The 20,810-nt window shown below is 46.8% G+C and overlaps 1 protein-coding gene across 4 annotated transcripts in view; it reads right to left on the reverse strand.

Annotated features, from left to right (window-relative positions):
* The window catches only part of PDE9A (phosphodiesterase 9A), a 94,877-nt gene that overhangs the window by 34,319 nt on the left and 39,748 nt on the right, over positions 1-20,810 (reverse strand). For all 4 annotated transcript variants that reach the window (XM_030835500.3, XM_030835499.3, XM_060297760.2 and 1 more), the window contains exon 4: positions 19,094-19,137. In XM_030835500.3, the coding sequence (XP_030691360.1) occupies positions 19,094-19,137 (44 nt within the window). The remainder of the gene's footprint in view (positions 1-19,093; positions 19,138-20,810) is intronic.

Raw genomic sequence — 20,810 nt, forward strand, 5'->3', positions numbered from 1 at the left:
TTTAAATAAAAATATGTTTAAAAAAGAAGTCTGTCAGCGACTGCAGAACACATATTCTTTTCAGGTGCCTACAAAGCGTATACCAAAATAGACCCTATGCTGTCCACACACACACACAAAAACCCGCAACAAACGTAAAGGAACTGCAACCATATAGAGTATGGTCTCCGACCTTTAAGAGAATCAAACTAGAAATCAGTAACAGAAAGATAGCAGGAAAATCTCCAAACACTGTGAAGCTAAACAACACACTTCTAAGTAATACATGGGTCAAAGAGGAAGTCTCAAGGGACATAGAAACAGACATTGAACTGGATGAAAATGAAAATACAACACATCAAAATTTAGCTGTGGGACACAACGAAAGCAGTGCTGAGAGGAATATTTATAGCACTACATGCTTGCATTAGCAGAGAGGAAAACCCTCAACACAATAATCTAAGAACCTAAAAAAGAAGAGCAAAATAAACCTAAAGCAATAGCAGAAGGAAGGAGATAATAAAAAGCAGAAATCTATGAAATAGAAACAGAAAAACAAGCAGAAAACCAATGAAACAAAGGGCCGGTTATTTAAAAATATCAATAAACTGACAAATCCCTGGCAAGACTGAGAAACACAGATCACCAATATTTGGAATGAAGAGGGGGACAGCACTACAGACCCTGCAGACATCGATAGGATAACAAGGGAACAACTACAAACACATAACTAAACACATAACTTTGACATCCTAGATGAAAATGGACCAATTCCTAGAAAAGTGTGAACTACTACACTCATCCAATATGAACTAGGCAATTTGAACAGTCTGTATCTATTAAGGAAACTGAATTTCTAATTTAAAAACTCCCCCCATGGAAATTCCAGGTGCAAATGGTTTCACTGGAGAATTCTACCAAACATTTAAAGAAGAAGTAATACAATTCTGACCAATTTCTTCCAGGAAACCGAAGAGGAGGGTACACTTCCCGATTCATTTTATGAAGCTAGTATTAACCTGATACTAAATTCAACAAAGACAACAAAAGAAGAAAACTACAAATCAATATCCCTCATTGATGTGGAAGCAAAAATCCTTAACAAAATATTAGCAATAGAATTCAGCAAGATATAAAAGTAAAACCGATAAGTGAGTTCAGCAAGTCACAGGATACAAGATAAATATACAAAATTGATTATATACTAGTGATGACCATGGAGACTCTGAGATTAAAATCACAACACCATTTACAAACGCTTAGAAAAGCTCAAACAACTTAAGTGTAAATGTAACGAAACATATGCAGAAGCTGTGTGCTGAAAGAAAGAAAAAAAGATATATAAATGGTGAGACCTACCATTTTCATGGTTTGAAAGACTCAACATAGTAAAGATGTCATTTCTCCCCAGATTAATATATAGACTTAGCACAATTCCTATCAAAACCCCATCAAGATTTTTTGTAGAAACAGACAAGATTATTCTAACATTCCCATGAAAATGCAAAGGAACCGGGAGAGCTAAAACAATCTTGAAAAAGAAGATAAAATGGGACAAATCAGTCTATCTGACTTTAAGACCTATTACATAGCTAATAATCAAGACTGTGACATTCGTGGAATGTTAGACACAGATAACAGAACAGAGGACCCAGAATGATACCCACACAAACACGCTCAACTGATGCTTGACCAATGAGCAAAAGCAATTCAATGGTGGAAAGACTGTTTTTCCAATGAATGGGGCTGGAGCAATTGAACTTTCACAGGCACAAAAATAAGCCTCGAATTAAACCTCACTGTTTATATAAAACTTAATGCAAAGTGGACCCTGGATGTAAAATAGAAAACTATAAAACTTTTAGGAAAAAAAATAGGGGAAAATGTTCAGGTTCTTGGGCTAGGCAGAGAGTTCTCAGATTTCACACCAAAAACACAGTCCATAAAAGGGAAAATTGATGAACTGGGCTTCATCAAAAGTAAAACTTTTCCTCTGAGAAAAATCCTGTTAAGAGGATGAAAAGCTATAGTCTGGGAAAAAGATATTTGCAAACCACGTATCTGACAAAGACTTGAATATAGACGATGAAAAGAACTGTCAAAACTCGACAGTGAAAAACAGAACAGCCCAATTTGAAAATGGGCAGAACACACGAGCAGACATTTTACTGAGAGAATATATAGATGGATGACAAGCACATGACAAGTTACTGAGCTACATGAGTCACTGGGAAATGCAAATTAGAACCACACTGAAATACCACTGCACACTTATCAAAAAAGCTAAAATAAAAAAAAAGTGACAACCCCAAATGCTGGAAAAGATGTGGAGAAACTGGATTACTCACACATCGCTGGTGGGAATGTAACACGGTACAGCTCCTCTGGAAAATGGTTTGGCAATTCCTTAAAAAAACTAAACATGTAAGTACTGTATGTCTGACCTAGCAATTGCCCTCTGGGGCAGAGAATGACAAGTTATGTTCACACAAAAGCTGGTACATGATGTTCAGAGCGGCTTTTATTTTTAATTGCTCCAAACCAGAAACAACCCAGATGCCCTTCAGTAGGTGAATGGATAAACAGACTGTATTCCGGCCACACCATGAAATATTACCCAGTAATAAAAAGGATTGAACTTGTGATACACGTAACAACCTGGACGCATTTCCAGAGAATTATGCTGAGTGAATAAAGTCAATCCCCAAACTCACCCACTGGATGAAGGCATTTATAGAACGTTCTTGAAATGACAGAAGTATATAAAGATGGAGAACAGATTAGCGAGTGCCAGGGGTTAGGGAGGGGTGGGGAATAGAAGGGAGGGATCTGGGGGAGGCTATAAAAGGAGGGCTCGTGCATTGGGGGGATGGAATGCTCTGTATCTGGACTGCATCAGTGTCAACAGCCCAGGGGTGATAGCTTACTACAGTTTGAAAGATGTTACCACTGAGGGAAAAAGGGTAAAGGGTGCCTGGGTCTCTCTGCCTTTTTTCTTACAACTGTATGTGACTCTATAATCATTTCAAACGGTTTAATAAAAAATTTAATAGATAGAATGGAAAGAAAAAGTTAAGGGGGAATTTTCCCTTGGACTTTTGAGGTGGGCTTCTTTGAGCATTATAGCATTTTGATGCCAAAATTTATTACTGCCCCAGCAGTAATAACGCTTCTCGCCACTTCATCCCATATCTTCCTGCTCCCAGCTCAGTCCAAGGTGTGGACACTCGTATTCCGGTCCACGTAATAGCTACACCTCAGCCCATGTGCCACCCGTGGCAACAAATCCGATGTCCTCCGAAAGGGCATCGGCACAGAGGTGGGCTGGCGGCAGGAAAGCCTCAGGGCGCCACTGCCATGCATGTAATTTCACCCTGAGCTGCCTCTTCAGATACTGCGCAATCTGCATTCTTTTGCAAGGGGAAAAGAGCGAAAAAATGCCTCTATGCGAAAGGCCAACCACACCCACACAACCATAAACAGAGCCTGATCAGGAAGTAGGTGCCTCCCGCCACCCCCCACCCCCTGCACCCCGGAGCACTGGCATTCCTGTCGCGGGCCACTGTTTCCTCCCAGGGGAGTTCCGAATTTAAAATTAATTGACTTAATGTGTGTAAAGTACTCAGGGCAGCGCCTAGCCCGTGGCGAGCGCTCCGATGTTGGCTGTTGGCTGTTGCTACTACGTTAAAAGTGTTATTACATCACTAAGGGTCCCTGACACCCACAGGTGTTGTTATGACATCACTAAGGGTCCCTGACACCCACAGGTGTTGTTATGACATCACTAAGGCTCCCTGATACCCACAGGTGTTGTTATGACATCACTAAGGGTCCCTGACACCCACAGGTGTTGTTATGACATCACTAAGGGTCCCTGACACCCACAGGTGTTGTTATGACATCACTAAGGGTCCCTGACACCCACAGTTGTCGTAATTACATCACTAAGGGTCCCTGACACCCACAGTTGTCGTTATTACATCACTAAGGGTCCCTGACACCCACAGGTGTCGTTATTACATCACTAAGGGTCCCTGACACCCACAGGTGTCGTTATTACATCACTAAGGGTCCCTGACATCCACAGGTGTTGTTATGACATCACTAAGGGTCCCTGACAGCCACAGGTGTTGTTATTACATCACTAAGGGTTGCCAACAGCCACAGCAGTTGTCATTACATCACTGAGGGTCGCTGGCAGCCACAGGCCTCTGACACCTTCTCTTGCTTTGAGTGTCTTCCCCGGTGCGTGCATTGTCCCTGGGGTGACAGGCAGAGCTCTGGGGGGAACCAGGTCCAGGCTGAGAAGCAGTCACATCTTTCCTGCACTGTCCCGAAGGTGCTCTTCATTCCCCTAGAAGCCTCAGATAGTCCTAAACCCCTGCACCTGGGGGCAAGAAGCAGTTTTCAGTCGCAAACATTAGTCATGCCCAACCTTGGTGGCCAAACCACACCCTATCAGAAAAGTCTGACAGCATGTGGGAAGCCCATCTATTTCCTAGATGCTACGTGGCATATATCGAATTAAAAAAATCGAAGCATATTCAAGTGTTTTTGCTTTGCAAAGTTTAAAATAGCTTTAAGAGTAACCAGCCACAGCCAGGGATGCTGGCAATTCAGGGTTGGACGTGATTGGGTCTTTGGGGTCTCTCTGGAACTCGAAGTTTTTGAGAAAATTGGGAGACAGGAACTACGACTGAAAGAATGGGAGTCAGAGCAGAATGGTTGCTGGTCCACAGGATGGAGGCTGAGGGGGAGCCAGCCGAGTCATGGGTGACTCACGTGCTCTCCAGAGAAAACTCCGCTCCATGAGAACAGCTGACGTACCATCAGAAGTGTCCCTGAACCTAGCACGCGCTAGCGAACATCCGGGACACCGCTCCAAGCTCGCCGTGATTTACTCCTAGGCACCCACAGCTTTCACAAAAGCAAAAGATTTAATAAAGGCCAAATGGTCCGTCGTAAGCACAGAGGTCTCCGTAGGCTTCTCATCAGCCTCTTCGGGTCTGGGCTGCTTTTCCCTGCTTCCACCTGGATGGGCCTAGCCTAGACATTCCGGGGGTCTTATCTGGCTGGCCTCTCAGGTGATGGGCCCCGACGGGTAAATGCTGGGGCTGGCAGGGTCTCCCACACATCACAGAAGCGTTTAATTTAGTTCCAGGACAATCTTGGAGCCTGGCAGAATCCGAGTCCTGTTTTAAGGATGCTGCTGGATCAGCCCAGATTCTGGCCGTGAATCTGCACCAGGGAGGCCCCAGGAGCTTCCACTGGAACAGAACCGAGGGGTCCGGAGCAGCCCACCCTGCGCAGACGGGTGCAGAGCCGCCTACTGGGGTTTGTGGGCAGGACGCCGCCCGTGGGCTGGCAGGACAGCACCCACCCCCTCAGCCCCGCCCTGCCCGTCCCCGATGCCGGCGGCTGCCCGACTCCACGCTGGCCTGCTGCAGACGCTTCGAGGAACCCGCCTCCACCTCTCCCAGCCCTTCCAGGAACTGTTTACTTGTTTCAGACAAATCCTGAGTCTCTGCAGCACAGAAGGACATAAAGATCTGGTTTAACTGATCGACAGGACAGCCCGGCCCCCTCATTCCTGAAGGTCACCTTGAAGGTGATGCCCTGATTGGACAGGCCAGCCAGGTGATGGGCACCTCTCATCCCACCCCGTGCTGGACGAGACAATGACAGCCATGGCCATTCCTCCATCCTCTGCTCCCCTGAGCTGGCCGGCGCGCATACCTTCCTCCCCCGCTGCAAATGGAAGCAAACGCAGCCCTGGTAATATGCTGGCTCCGCACCTGTGCATGCAGGGAGGGGACACCCTGCATGGGGACACCGGCACCTGAACCCCCGCCCCCAGTGGTGCGATGAGTGGACCGCCTGGAGTCCACGGTGGGTCCCAATCTCTCCTGATACGTCTGCAACTGTTGCACAATATTGCTATTGTGTCTCCATGCTGTTAGTATGATGTGTGAGTTGTCCGACCTTATCTACCTCACCTGAAGCCCCGAGCATCGTTCAAAAAATACATACTTAACAGACACCCTCCCAAAGCTTTTTTTTTTTTTTTTTTTTTTGCGGTACGCGGGCCTCTCACTGTTGTGGCCTCTCCTGTTGCGGAGCACAGGCTCCGGACGCGCATGCCCAGTGGCCATGGCTCACGGGCCCAGCCGCTCCGCGGCACGCGGGATCCTCCCGGACCGGGGCACGAGCCCGCGCCCCCCGCACCGGCTGGCGGACTCCCAACCACTGCGCCACCAGGGAAGCCCAAAGCTTTTTTTTTTTTTTTTAAATGGATATCCCTTCAGAAAGGGGTGTTTTGCTTTGCATTAGGGAAAATCACCCCCATTACTTGGCCCAAAGAGACACCCCAAGGCCCTGAAGATTCGGGGTGTGTTTATTTCCAGGGCTGTGTGTAGGAAGGGCCTAGAGGGGACTCCCTCTCGGTCCCCTCCTGCCCCTCCTTCTGGGAGGTGGCACTGCCCCTCTCCAGGAAAGAAGTGGGGCAATTCACCTCTGCCCCACTTTGGCTCTCCGGGCCCCTCCAGCCAGAGAGGATGTTCTAGCCCTGGGCACAGTCATCGGCAATTCACTGTTTATGGATGTCATAAAGTAGACGTGCAGAAGGAGGACGCTTCCTTTACAACCCAGGAGCACAATAAAATGATATGATGAGCAGTGACCTGGCCTCGCTCCTTAAAGCAACAGGTGCCCTTTCCACGGTCTGTCCTGTCGAGAAATCACCCTTGTTTATCAGCGGCCAAAGGGCCGTCCCAGGTGACCCACGGTGTGACTTTGACTAGATGCTTTCGCCTCCTGTTAGCCACTCAGATGTGGCAAAGAAAGCAAAGTGGACCAAAGGGCGCTGGCGACCACATCCGACATTTGGAGAATGTCCCGTAACCGTCTCGGCCGAGTCCTCGCAGGATCACTGCAGACTCGCCGGACCTCCGCGGCAGGGACTGGGTTGTTTTCTTTTCCCCTTTCGCTTTTGGAGCTGGGATTTGTACTGTGCGTAGTTGAGTCTGATCTCAGGTGTTGGATACAATTCCTCCCTATGCCCTCCTTTCCGCGTAGTTTTGAGAAAAATGCCTCGGAGGGAGAAGCTTCTGGGACAGCTAGCAATGCAAGTTTTCTTTATTGTTCTATGGATTGCAACAACCAAAACAATCTTCACGGAGCACTTTCTAGGTTCCAGGCACTGTCCTGAGTGGTTTGCCCACGTTGATCATGTAAAGCCTCCTAAGAGCTTGAAGTGGCTGCGGAGAGAAAATCATGGCACGACCCAGCCAAGCCCACCTTGCCCCGCCCCCCACCAGGCATGTCCCCACGTAGGACTGCAAAGATGGGCAGTGTCGCACGGAGCCCAGGGGGCAGAGATGTTCTGCACACTGGCCTCCTCCCTGAGAGCCACCCCTCCTCCATGGTGTGGTCGGGGGGTGGACTTTTCAGGGAGGAGGCCACGGGTGTGACATTCTCTTGAGGATGCCCTCGGAGGAATCTGAATCTGATCTCCAGCACCTGATTGACTGTACAAGCTGGAGGGACTTTGTCCATTATGTGATAACCTTGAATGTCTCAGTGAGGGGACACTCTGTGGGAACGTTTAATTACGGTGAAACCAAAGGGAGTCAAGCCCGGTTCACTGCGTCTGGGCTTTGACGGTGTGTCACATGACCCCAGAAGACCGGCGTCAGGGAGAATTCTGTCAGGATCAACTCCGATCCAGTAAGATGATCGAAGGAGGGCTCCTGTAAAGCTCTATTAAGAGACTGAACCCTTTCTGAGAACCATCTGTGGACGTTAATGTTGCACAATTGCAGAGGCTGCACAAGATAAACTAAAAACAAAAACCCCAGATGACACAGAAGTTGAAATGAGCATGTCCCTATAATTGCCTTTTATGTGGCAAATGTAAGTACATCCAAAAACTAAAGAAAAAAGATGTTAGTAAGTAGTAAACAGACAGGGGATCTTAAAAGAGGAATCCATGAATAAGAACAGAATGAAACTGTTGAATTTAAAAGTGTATCTGAAACAAAAAATTCACAGATGGGTTTAGAGCAGTTTGGAGTGAGCAGCAGAGTCAGGGGAATTGAGGGCAGATCATTAGGAATTCTCCAATCTGAAGAGCAAAAAGAAAAAAATCTTAAAAAAATAACAGAGCCCGTCACACGAGGGATAAGAGCAAACTTTCTAACATGCATGTAATTAGTCTCAGAAGGAAAGGCGTGAGAACGGTGCATAAAATACACGTAGTGAAATAATAGTGGAAAATTTTACAGATTTGATGAAAGCTCAACAAAGGACACCGAACAGGATAAACAGAAAGAAAACCAGGGCACGACATGGTCAAAGTGCTGAAGCCCAGATAGAAAGGAAAAACACCTTGAAAGCATCCAGAGGGGAAAAAGGGATGATATGATTCATAATGAAATGATTCATCTGCAGAAACATAAAAGCTGACTTCTCAGCAGAAACAATGGAAGCCAGGAAAAAAGAAAAAAAAAAAAGGACATCTTTAGACCTCTTTTAAAAAACAAAAACAAAGCTCTGAATGCAGCATTCTACACCTTGAAATATGTTTCCAAACGAGGGCAAACGGAGACATGTTCAGAGAAGCAACAGCTGAGGGAATTAGTCACTAGCTGTTCTGCGCGTCAAGAGATGCTCAGAGAAAAAAGAAAATTTTCAGGCTGAAGGGCTGTAACACCACTCAGGAGTTGGAATCCACGGGAAAAAAAAAAGCACCAGAGATGGCAAATAGGTAGGTAACTACAAAAAAGTTATCTTTAAGTTTCTTTTCATTATTTCTTCAAAAGACAGCTGACTGTTTAAAGTAAAAATTTTAATAGTGTATTGTGGAGTTTATACTGGGTGTAGGTGACCTTAGCTGCTCCGCCTGCTCTAAGAGACCACAGAGACTCGGTGGCCTGTGAACAACAGAAATTTCCTTCTCACAATTCTGGAGGCTGGACGTCCAAGACCAGAGCGCCAGCAGGGTCGGGGGCTGGTGAAAGCCACTGCCTGGTACGTAGATGGCCAGCTTTTCAGTGTCTTCACAGGGCAGAAGGAGGAGGGAGCTCTCTGGGGTCTCTTTTATTAGGGCCCTAATCCCATTCATGAGGGATCTGCTCTCATGACCTACTCACCATGCAAAGGCCCCACCCCCCAATGCCATCACATTGGCGGTTAGGATCTCAGCGTGTGAATTTTTTGGGGGGGGACGCAAACATTCAGTGTGAAGCATAGGTGTAAAGTGTATTGCAGGGCTTCCCTGGTGGTGCAGTGGTTGAGAGTCCGCCTGCCGATGCAGGGGACGTGGGTTTGTGCCCCGGTCCGGGAAGACCCCACCTGCCGCGGAGCGGCTGGGCCCGTGAGCCATGGCCGCTGAGCCTGCGCGTCCGGAGCCCGTGCTCCACAACGGGAGAGGCCACAACAGTGAGAGGCCCGCGTACCGCAAAAATAAATAAATAAATAAATAAAGTAAGTGTATTGCAGCAATAGCTCAAAGGTTGTGGGGAGGAATTTTACTGCTGCAAAGTCCTTACTTTTTATGTGAAGTGGCACAATATTAATTTTAACTAGGCTAAAAAGTTAAGGATGATTTAAAAATGGGCAAAGATCTGAAAAGACACTTTGAGAAAAAGAAAGATATACAGATGTCAAATAAGCATGAAAAGATGCTGAATAACGTTAGCGGACTGCAAATTGAAACCATAATGAGATACCACTTCACACCTGTTAGAATGGCAAAAATCCAAAACACTGACATCACCAAATGCTGGCGAGGCTGTGGAGCAACAGGAACTCTCATCACTGCTGGTGGGGATGCAGAATGGGGCAGCCAGTTTGGAAGGTATTTCGGTGGTTTCTTGATTCTTTTTAAAACATTTTAAAAAATATTTATTTATTTAGGTTGCATTGGGTCTTAGTCGCGGCACGAACGATCTTTCGTTGCGGCGCATGGGCTTCTCTCTAGTTGTGGTGTGTGGGTTTTCTCTTCTCTAGTTGTGGCATGGGGGCTCCAGAGCGCGTGGGCTCTGTAGTTGGCAGCACACAGGCTCTCTAGCTGAGGTGCGTGAGCTCAGTAGTTGTGGCGTGTGGGCTTAGTTGCCCCGTGGCATGTGGGATCTTAGTTCCCCGATCAGGGATCGAACCCGTGTCCCCTGCATTGGAAGGCGGCTTCTTTACCACTGGACCACCAGGGAAGTCCCAGTTTGGTGGTTTCTTACAAAATTAAATGTATGATTCAGCAACTGCACTCCTGGGCAGTTACCCAAAGGAGCTGAAAAGTTATGTCCACACATAACTTTCCCACAAATGTTTATAGCAGCTCTGTTCATAACTGCCAAAACTTTGAAGCACTCCAAGACTTCCTTCAATAGGGGAAGGAACAAATCAGCCCTAAGAAGAAATGAGCTATGAAGCTATGAAAAGGCACAGAGGAACCTGAAATGTATAGTACCTAGTGAAGGAAGCCAGTCTGAAAAGGCTGAAGACTGTATGATTCCAGCTACGGACATTCTGGAAAAGGCACCCCTATGGAGACAGTAAAAAGATCCGTGGTTGCCAGGGGTCTAGGGGGAGGGATGGATGGACAGGTGGAGCACAGAAGATTTTTAGGGCAGAGAATCTACTCTGTACGACCCTGTAGTGGTGGATGCAGGTCTTTATGCATCCGAAAACCCACAGACTGTATAACACGAAGAGTGAACCCTGATGTAAACTATGGACTTTGGATGACAATGACGTGTCAGTGTAGGCTGACTGGGACAAATGTAAAGCTCTGAGGTGGGATGCAGATGGTGGGAGAGACTGAGTGAGTGTATGAGGAGGGAATGTGTGGGAACTCTGTACTTTTCACTCAATTTTGTGTTTTTATTGATCTCCAACAAATAAAGCCTGCAATTAAAAAAAAAAGGTGAAGGATGCACGGTGAAATATAACAACCAACTAAAAATAATGCAAAAAGCAGAGGTAAAGAGTCAACAGAAGAGGGACTTCCCTGGCGGCCCAGGGGTTGAGACTCCGCCTTCCAGTGCACCGGGTATGGGTTTGATCCCTGGTCGGGAAACTAAGATCCCACATGCCTCGTGGCCAAAAAACCAAAACATAAAGCAGGAGCAATAGTATAACAAATTCAATAAAGACTTTAAAAAAAGAGCTCATTTCTTCCATTAACAAAGAAAAGAGTCAACAGAAGAAATAAAATAGAATACAAAAGTTTATCCAATGAACCCAAGAGAAGGGAGAAGAGGAGGAACCAGGAAACCGAACCCAAGATCAATAAAAAAAACAAATGGCAACATGGTAGATCTAACCTCAAGCATATCAAGAAATACATTACATGCAAATGAATATAGGAAGAAATAACACCAAAATGACACAAAATCTTTCAGAAAACAGAGAAGAAAGTAAATGCCCCAATACGTTTTATAAGGCCACCATAACCCCACAGTCAAAGCATGACAAAGACATTACAAGAAAAAAGTTATAAGCCAACGTCCTACATGAGCATGGACACAAAACTCCTTAACATATTATTAAAAAATAAAATCTAGCAATATATAAAAAGGGACTACATCCTACATCAGGGTAGAGGTCCTGTATACCCTTTGGAAGACTCAATATTGTTTAGATTTTATTATTCCCAAATTAATCTATATACTGAATGCAATCCCAGTTCAAGTAGAGAAGCCTTTTTGAAAGAAATTAACACGTTGATTCTTTATTCTAACATTTGTAGGGAAAAGAAAAGGACCCATAGAACCAAAACAACCGAAAAAGAAGTACAAACGTGGAAGATTACCGGATTCCAAGCTCTAGCAATTAAGCCAGTGTGGTCTTGGTGTCGGGACAGACAAACAGATCCATGAAACAGGACAGAGAGTCCAGAAAGGGACTCACACATATAGAGTCAATTAATTTTCAATAAACACGCCAAAGTGGTTCAATGGAAAAGGAAACTCTTTTAACAAGGGATACTGTGACAACTGGGTACATGCACGGAAAAAAAAGACCACAGCTCCTACCTCACACCATCACGGAAAAAAAAAAAAAAGAGCCACAACTCCTACCTCACACCATACACAAGATTAATTTGAAATGGATCACAGATTGAAATATAACAGCTATAACCCTAAATTTCCTGAAAATGTATCTTCATGACCTTGCGGTAGAGAAAGGATTCTTAAAGAAGACACAGAAAGTACTACACATAAAAGAAAACCTGTTCAATTAACTGCATCAAGTTAAAAACTTCTGCTCATCAAACGACCTCTTTAAGAAAACGAAAAAGGTAAGTCACAAACTGGGAAAAGATACTTGCTATATATACATCTCACAAATGGATTATATCCAGAATATATGGTTTCTTATAAACCAGCGATAAACACTAATACAACAGTCTAAAAACTGCACAAGAATACTTGGAACAGACACTTCACGAGGTAAGATGTTCAAGTACCCAATAAGCACAGGAAACCACGCTCAACAATTATTAAGTCATCCGAGAAACGTAAATTTAAACCATAGTGAAATACGATTCTACGCCGACTTGAGTGCCTAAAATTAAAAACACTGAGAATGCCTAGTGTTGGGTTGGATGTGACAACGGGATCACTCATACATTACTGGTGGGAACATAAATGGTACAGCCGCCTGGGAAGACAGTTGGGCATACGAACCAGCAACATCACGCCTAGGTATTACCCAAGATAACTGACAAATATGTCCATAATAAGACGTGAACAATGCTTACCGTAGCTTAACCCCAAACTGGAAATGTCCATCCGCAGGAGACTTAACGACCAGTGGTGGAGCGCTCATGAAATAGACTACTACTCAGCGATACAAAGTAAATAAACGACACGCATGAATCTTGAAAACATGATCCTGAGCGAGAGAATGCAGACACAGAAGAGCTCACTCTGTGTGGTTCCATTCTCATGAAATTTAAGATCAGGAAAAAGCAATCTGCCTGTGGCAAAAGAAGCGGTGGTTTCTCACGGTGCGTGGGAACAGATTTGAAGACAAGCACAAGGGAATTTTTCTGGGGCGATGGAAGCGCTCTTTGTCTTGACTGGTGTGGTGGCTACACGCGTGTGCTCTTTTATGGAAGTTCATCAGATGGTACCCTTTGTGTCTGTGCATCTCACCGCACAGTTAGAGGGGACACGGATATGTGTGTGCCTGGCTTTTGCAGGTGCCTAGCGGCGGAGAGCGTTTGCTTCCTGTTTGAAGTTTTGCTTCCCAGAGGTACAGTCAGTCCTCGGTATCTGCAGGGGATTGGTTCCAAGACCCCTGCCCCCGAGGACAGCAAAATCTGCTGATGATTTTGGTACCCTTAGTTGGCCCTCCGCATCTGTGGATGTGGGACCGCGGACACCAAGGGCCGACTGGACCAGATTCTGTAGTCATCACATGCCGATTCTGTGTCCGGTATTACCGTTTGCCACCTGCCTTCCTGACAGTGATGGGCTCAGTGTTCCCGCTGTCGCCTAAACCACCCCAAGGGGCAGGTGAACACGCGATTCCCTAAAGGTAAAGAAAGCAGAAGTGCGCTAAGCCCCTAAGAGACCTCACGGGAGAATAGGAGCTTTCGTTTTATATGCTGAACCCTTTTTGTTTTCAAAAGAATACAAGTAAAGATGACTAAGGCTACGATGACCAAGCTGTGGGCAGTGAAACTGCGCTAAAAATAGAAAATATTATGAAGAAGCATTATTATTTCTCCGAAGCACCATGCCTGTGCTCAAATGTCAAGCATTAACTTCACTGGCAAGTGAAGACGGGAGCCAGCCCTCCATGTTTCAGACCTTAGGAAGCAGTCCTGGCTCCACGAAAATTCAGCAATTCCAGACAGGCACAGCTTCAGCCGTGCAAACGTGTCCTCTAGGGCATTTTAAATGATAGCACCATTTAGCGAGCGCTCCCCAAGTGGCACGCACTGTGCTAAGCATTTTGTATGAATTACTTCATTTATCCTCGTAAGAACCATGCGGGCGTGTATCCTAATTCCTACTTTGCAGGGTAACTGCGGTGCAGCGTGGTCCATCGCTTTCCTGAGACCACTTCACCCAACTGACACCTGAACAATGGCAGCTGGACGGTCCCTGCTTCTTAGGTTTGGATCTTCCAAAGCCGACCCGGAGACAAGGAATCAGGCGCCAGCAGGGCACGTGGAGGTGGTCCCAGGAAGGCTGGGGGGCGTGGGGAGCGGAGGAAAAGCAGGGAACTGTGAGCCGATGAGCAGGGGCATCTGGGCTGATCGTTCTGGGGTCCCTTTGGGCAACTGCATATTCGATGCGTAAACTGTCCCCACCGCTCCACCCAGGGGCAAGGAAGCCAAACACTTGCCCGCGGCTCCCTCTCTGGCAGGAGGACCGTTCTCGGGGCGTCAGCCCTCAGAGCTTCCCGTGCAGAGGGAGTCCACAGGCAGGGGACTCAGAGGCGGAAGCCCTTAGTCTGCATGTGCTCTTTTCTTAGGCCCTTCCTCCAAGGTAGCTGGGCTCTTGTTTTTTTAACTGAAATATTTTATCTAACCCAACTTACCTCAAAAATATCTCATTTCAACATGTATCATTCCTAGGAAAACTTGCCCACACCCGTTCACTACTGCACCATTTACATTAGCCAAAAAGTGGAAACACCCAAACTGCCCACGAGCTGATGAGTGGAAAAACACCACGTGGCTCTTCCACCCAACAGGACGAGCGCTGACCTTCGCTACAACACAGAGGAACCCTGCCTACATCAGGCCAAGCGAACGAAGCCAGGCACAAGGGCCGCGTACTCTGTTACACGACAGGCCTATCCACGGGGACGGAAGGCAGACAAGTGGTTGCCAGGGAGCAGGGTGAGGGGATGGGAGCAGGTGCTGGCAGCTACAGGGCTTCCTCTGGGGGTGTGGAAACCTTCTGGCATTAGAGAGTGGTGATGGCTACACAACGAGGTGCATACACTACAAACTACTGAATTTGTGCCTTTAAAATGCTGGGTTTATGCTGTGTGAATTACATCTCAGTAAGATAACATGAAATATAAACGTTACCCATGAGCTATCTTACTCCCTTTTCTCCATGCTGAGTCTTCAAAACTCGGTGTGCATTTTGCATTTACATCTGCAGCTGGACGGTGGCTGGCCTTCTTATACACGTGGTTGCTGGGTCAGGACTGGCCCGTCCTTCTCTTCTATGAAAAGTCATGTTTTTCACAATACTCTTCTCTTCACTGTTTCGTCATATTTAAACAGCAAAACAGGAAGACTGGGGCATTTCTGCACTGCCCGGCCCCACCAGGACCGCTAGGGGCGTTTATTGACACGTGTGCCTCAGAGGATCAGCAAAGATGGCGGGGCCCCCAGGAGAGGCCAGGCCCACGGGCCCCGGCAGCTGCATGTAAGTCTGGACACAAGGTTCCTGAGTCCTCTCGTGAGGTTGTTTTTCCTGCCATCGTGAATGTGGCCTGGTGACTGCAGGGGCTCCTTACAGGCCCTGACTCAGGGCTGCATGGCCAGGACCGGTTACTGAGCGGGGGTGAAGGCCGAGAGGCTCCAGGAAGCCAGGCCAGGTGTTGATGGATGCGAGACGGAAGGCTATTTCCAGAGAGAGAAGCTCAAAGAGTTAAAGACTCCTACGAGCAATTCCCAGAGGGCAGAGGGTCACACAAAATCCTCTTTCTTCTTCCTCTAGCGAGGACTGTGCAGACATCTGATCACGCTGCCACGCGCCCCCGTCTTCCTCTCCGGAGGCTCATCCCTGTCCCGTCCACCTGCTCCGCTTGTTTTCTTCCCCTTTGTTCTTCAAAGGGACCCTCTTCTGGATGGTGTCAAGTCGTCAGCGGCCGTCGCAGGGAATGCTGTCCCCCAGTGTGGCGTCTTAGGGCTCCGTCCTCGGTCCCTCCCTGGCTGGGGAGCTCATCAGGCCCATGGCTGCAAACACCACCCACACCGACAGCCCAGTGTCACGTTGTCACATCCCCAGCTCAGGTGTGACGGCTCCCCTAGACCCGTCTACTCGATATTGACGTCCAACAGGCAAACCACGCCCCCCGCCCCCGCCGCCCTGAGCCCACGTCACCCTCAGCTCACACCCTCACAGGGCTGCTGCTCCACCCTTTCTGTGGCTCAGGCCGGACCCCCGAGGCTTCTCCAACTGCTCTTTCTTCTATATCTCACTTCCACTCAGTCAGGAAATAAGCCTGGTTCTTCCTTCAGAACACGCCAGGATCTGATCACTCCTCACCACCTCCCCTGCCCTTCCCCATGGGAATCAAGGCACCAGCTCCTCATGGACCTTCAAGGTCCCACATGACCTGCCCCCAGCAACCTCAAACCTCATTTCCAAATGTCTGAGCTCCGAAGAGCTGGAGTCAGGAATGCTTGGTGGTCACCAGGGCGTCAGTGGAGACCCCACAGGGATGGCGCCTCAGCTGCAGGACGGAACTCTCCCTGGAGTAGGGGTTCTCTAGAACCGTCCTAGCAAAGCTAAAAGACAGGTCTCAAAGGCATCAAACTGATTTGTAAGTAGCTTAACTGTCTGCCAGGACAGAGCCTATGCTCTTTAATGGAAGAAAACAAAATCCAGATGGTCCACAACATAACAAAGGGCAAACATGAATATACAGAGACACGAAGAAAAAAACATAAGTGTCGACAGCAAAGATGATAACAGTGTATCATGGGGTCTATAACATACGTAGGAGTAAAATGTGTGACATAAAGCACAAAGAATGAGGTAGGAGAAATGGAATCATGCTATTCTGAGAGTCTTACATCATTGTGAAGTGGGGAAATGGAACTGAAAGGCAGACTGTGATGAGTCACTGGTACATATTGGAACACCAAGAGCAGCCACAAAGAGATAAGACAAAGAAGTACACTTCATAAATCAAGAGTGGAGGAAAAAAATGGAATTAAGGGGCTTCCCTGGTGGTGCAGTGGTTGAGAGTCCGCCTGCCGATGCAGGGGACATGGGTTCAAGCCCTGGTCCAGGAAGATCCCACATGCCACGGAGCAACTAAGCCCGTGCGCCACAACTACAGAGCCCGTGAGCCACAACTACTGAGCCTGTGTGCCACAGCTACTGAAGCCCACGTGCCTAGAGCTCGTGCTCCACAAGAGAAGCCACCGCAATGAGAAGCCCGCGCACCGCAACAAAGAGTAGCCCCTGCTCACCGCAACTAGAGAAAGCCCGTGCGCAGCAACAAAGACCCAACACAGTCAAAAATAAATAAATAAATTTATTTTTTAAAAAGTTATTTTCATACGAAAAAATGTTAGAACTCAGATTTTATTCTAACATCTACTATCAAAAGAACTGAATTAAGAGTTTTCATAAAGAGCTACTCAGGCATAAAAATATTTAAAGCAACCAGTGCTCCTATGTAAATGTTGTCACTTGAAAGATGAGACCCTGAGACACAGAAACATCAGGGCCTCACTCACACACCATCCAGCGCAGTATGGGTGGCATCAAAATTCTATTCTGTAGACATCAATTTTGAAAAAATTAAAATTAATATTAAATTTTAAAAAGAAAAATAAACCTCAACTTTTGCCTCAGACCATACACAAAAATTTACTCAAAATGGACCACTGACCTAAATGCAAAAGCTAAAACTATAAAACTTGTAGAAGAAAACAGAGGAGAAAACTTCACAACTATGGGATAAAATAAGATTTCTTTGGCCACAAAAAGTACAAACCATAAAAGAACAACTGGTAAATTGGGCCTAATCAAAATTTAATTCTGGTTATTGAAAGACACTCATAAGAAAAAGAAGAAGCAGGTTGCAGACCAGGAGAAGATATTTATAATATCTACCTGACAAAAGGTGTGTATCCCAAATATACCAGGAATGCTTTCAATTCAAGAGTGAGAGGGAAAACTACCCACCACCACCACGACCAACAAATCAGAAAAGATTTGAACAAATACTTCATAAGAGAAGATTTAAGAATGGCCAGTAAATGCTTTAAAGATACTCACCATCATTAATCACTAGGGAAACCAAATTAAAACCAGATGCAGTACCACTCCACACCCAATAGAACTGATTAACACAGAAAGGACCGACAATATCAAGTGCTGCTGAGACTGCGAAGCAACGGGAACTCTTGTACATTACGGGTGGGGGTGCGCGCTGTGCAGGGAAGCTACCTGGCAGTACCTTTTATAAAGTGAAATATACACTTAACCATGCGGTCCACCAATCCCATTCAATCCCATTGACCCCAAGGGAAATAAAAATACACGTCCCTGTAAATGCTTGTACTGGGATGCTCACAGCTGCTTTATTCATAAAAGTCCCCAACCGGAAATAACCCAGATGTCCTTCAACAGGTGAATGGATAAAACAACTGTGGTCCAGCCATACCCGGAACGTGACTCACCAATAAAAAGGAAAGAATCACTGATACACACAACACATGGACGAGCCTCAAAAACGTTCGGTCGAGTCAAAAAAAGAGGACACATGTTACGTGATTTCATTTTCTATGGAACTCTCAAAAAGACAAATCTAATCTATGGTGTCAAAGAGCGGCTGGTGGCTGACAGAGGCCGGGAGCGGAGGGACAGGGGTTAAGCGGGAGAGAACACAAGAGAACATTTTTAGGTGATGTGAATGTTCCCAGTCTTGGTTTTGGTGGTAGTTAACAAGGATGTATAGAACTTTCAAGGTTTATCAAAATATACACTTAAATGGGAGCATTTTATTAGGCATACATCATACATAAATAAGAGCGATCAAAGATTCAAAAGGAAATGGGATTTTAAGAAAACACCACCACTGACTGTATGAGGCATCCTGGGGGCTGGCCTTTTGCCTCACAGTCTGAATGGTCAGGACAGACACTGGGCCCAGGGAGACAAGAGTGGGGTGTCACCCAGTGTCTGCTAAGTCGTCAAGACCGGGTGGGAGGGGGTGGGACTGGGCACCCTGGGGGTTTGTGGAGGGCAGAGTATGGCTGTCTCTGCAGCAGTACGTGGCTTTACATTCTGTAACAGTACTGGGCTTCATATTCAATGCCTAACTCATACATATTCAATCACAGGTGCAGCCTGGAGCTTTTAGTTTTCTTTTAATTTAAAAAATGATAGCAAGGCCTTACCAGAGAGCTGCTTGATGGCCACAGGTCTCACTTTGTAGGGAGTCCTGCAAGAGAGAAGGCAGTTCCACTGTAAGATGCTGTCAAGATGTTCATGTACATCTGGTTCGAGAGAGAAGCACTCGGGCTGAATTAGAATTCAGTGAATTAGGTCTTTTTAAAATGAATTTCTTTGGCAGGTCTGAGTTTTCTCATTCAGAAGAATTCTAAATACTTTAAATATATCATTTAAACAACGGCCCTCCTCTATAATGTTCATATTTGGTTAATAAAATAAACATGTTGAATGCAGCTGGGATGGCACAGAATTGTCCTGGTCTGTCCTGACACCTGACTGATGCGGGAGGCTCTCCCTCTTTTGCTTTGAGCTCCTGGAGACTGCATCCCCCAAGTGCACAAGAGAGGATGGTGTCAATAACTCAGTCGAAAATGCACTGGCACCTCGGTGATGTCACCACCGGTAATCATGAGACCCACAGGGGGTGGGGAGAGGATACTGGTGATAGGAAAGGCAGAGTAAGGGTCACTGTCCCTGACATACAAGGACCTCTGGCAAAGGTCGGGGGGAGACAAGTCAATGGAAAATAGGCAAAGAATAGGAACAGGCAATCATCGATAACAGTTAATAAAAATAAAAAGAGGGACCTGAAGAAAGAGGCTATTTTTTTTTTTTTTTTTTGTGGTACGCGGGCCTCTCACTGTTGTGGCCTCTCCCGTTGCGGAGCACAGGCTCCGGACGCGCAGGCTCAGCGGCCATGGCTCACGGGCCCAGCCGCTCCGCAGCATGTGGGATCCTCCCGGACCAGAGCACGAACCCACGTCCCCTGCATCGGCAGGCGGACTCTCAACCACTGCGCCACCAGGGAAGAGAAAGAGGCTATTTTTTTACCCAAATTTAGAACCTGGGAACATGAATGCTATGAGGCACAGGGACTCAGGGTCTCACAGGTATTGCTAGTGGGAGTACGGATCGCCATCACCTATGGGAAAGCAACCTAGCAGCACTGATTCAAATGTAAAATCCTTTGTCTCAGCACGTGAACCTAGGAACGGAAGTATTAACTCTTTTGGCTATCTTACACAGGGATACCTTCACATGTCACTCATTCATTCATTCAACATGTTTTACACTCAGTGCTCACTGTGGTTGGGTTCTGGTGATATAAGAGTGAATCAGGGCTTCCCTGGTGGCGCAGTGGTTAAGAGTCCGCCTGCCAATGCACGGGTTTGAGCCCCGGCCCGGGAAGATCCCACATGCTGTGGAGCAACTAAGCCCGAGCGCCACAACTATTGAGCCTGCGAGCCACAACTACTGAGCCCGTGTGCCACAACTACTGAAGCCTGCGCGCCTAGAGCCCGTGCTCCACAACAAGAGAAGCCACCGCAGTGAGAAGCCTGTGCACTGCAAAAAAGACCCAATGCACCCAAAAATAAAAAAATAAATTAAAAAAAAGGAAAAAAGAGTGAATCAGGCAAGAACGCTCTGCCCTCACAGATCCTACGTTCCACGGTCAAGTACACGTTGAAAGGACGTGAATGCTGCCATCTGAATGGCTAAGAAATATGCGGGCCCCTCTCTGCCGGGGCTGCGTGACACATTAGCTGAACGGTGGCGTGTCATTCAGTGTCAAAAAGATGGAGATGAGCGAGCAAGTACTGACGTGGAGGGCTGCCTACAACATCTCGTTAGGGAGACACGGCAAGTTACAGGGCCACAGAC

The sequence above is a fragment of the Globicephala melas genome, chromosome 4, assembly GCF_963455315.2.
Source record: "Globicephala melas chromosome 4, mGloMel1.2, whole genome shotgun sequence".
Lineage (NCBI taxonomy): Eukaryota > Metazoa > Chordata > Mammalia > Artiodactyla > Delphinidae > Globicephala > Globicephala melas.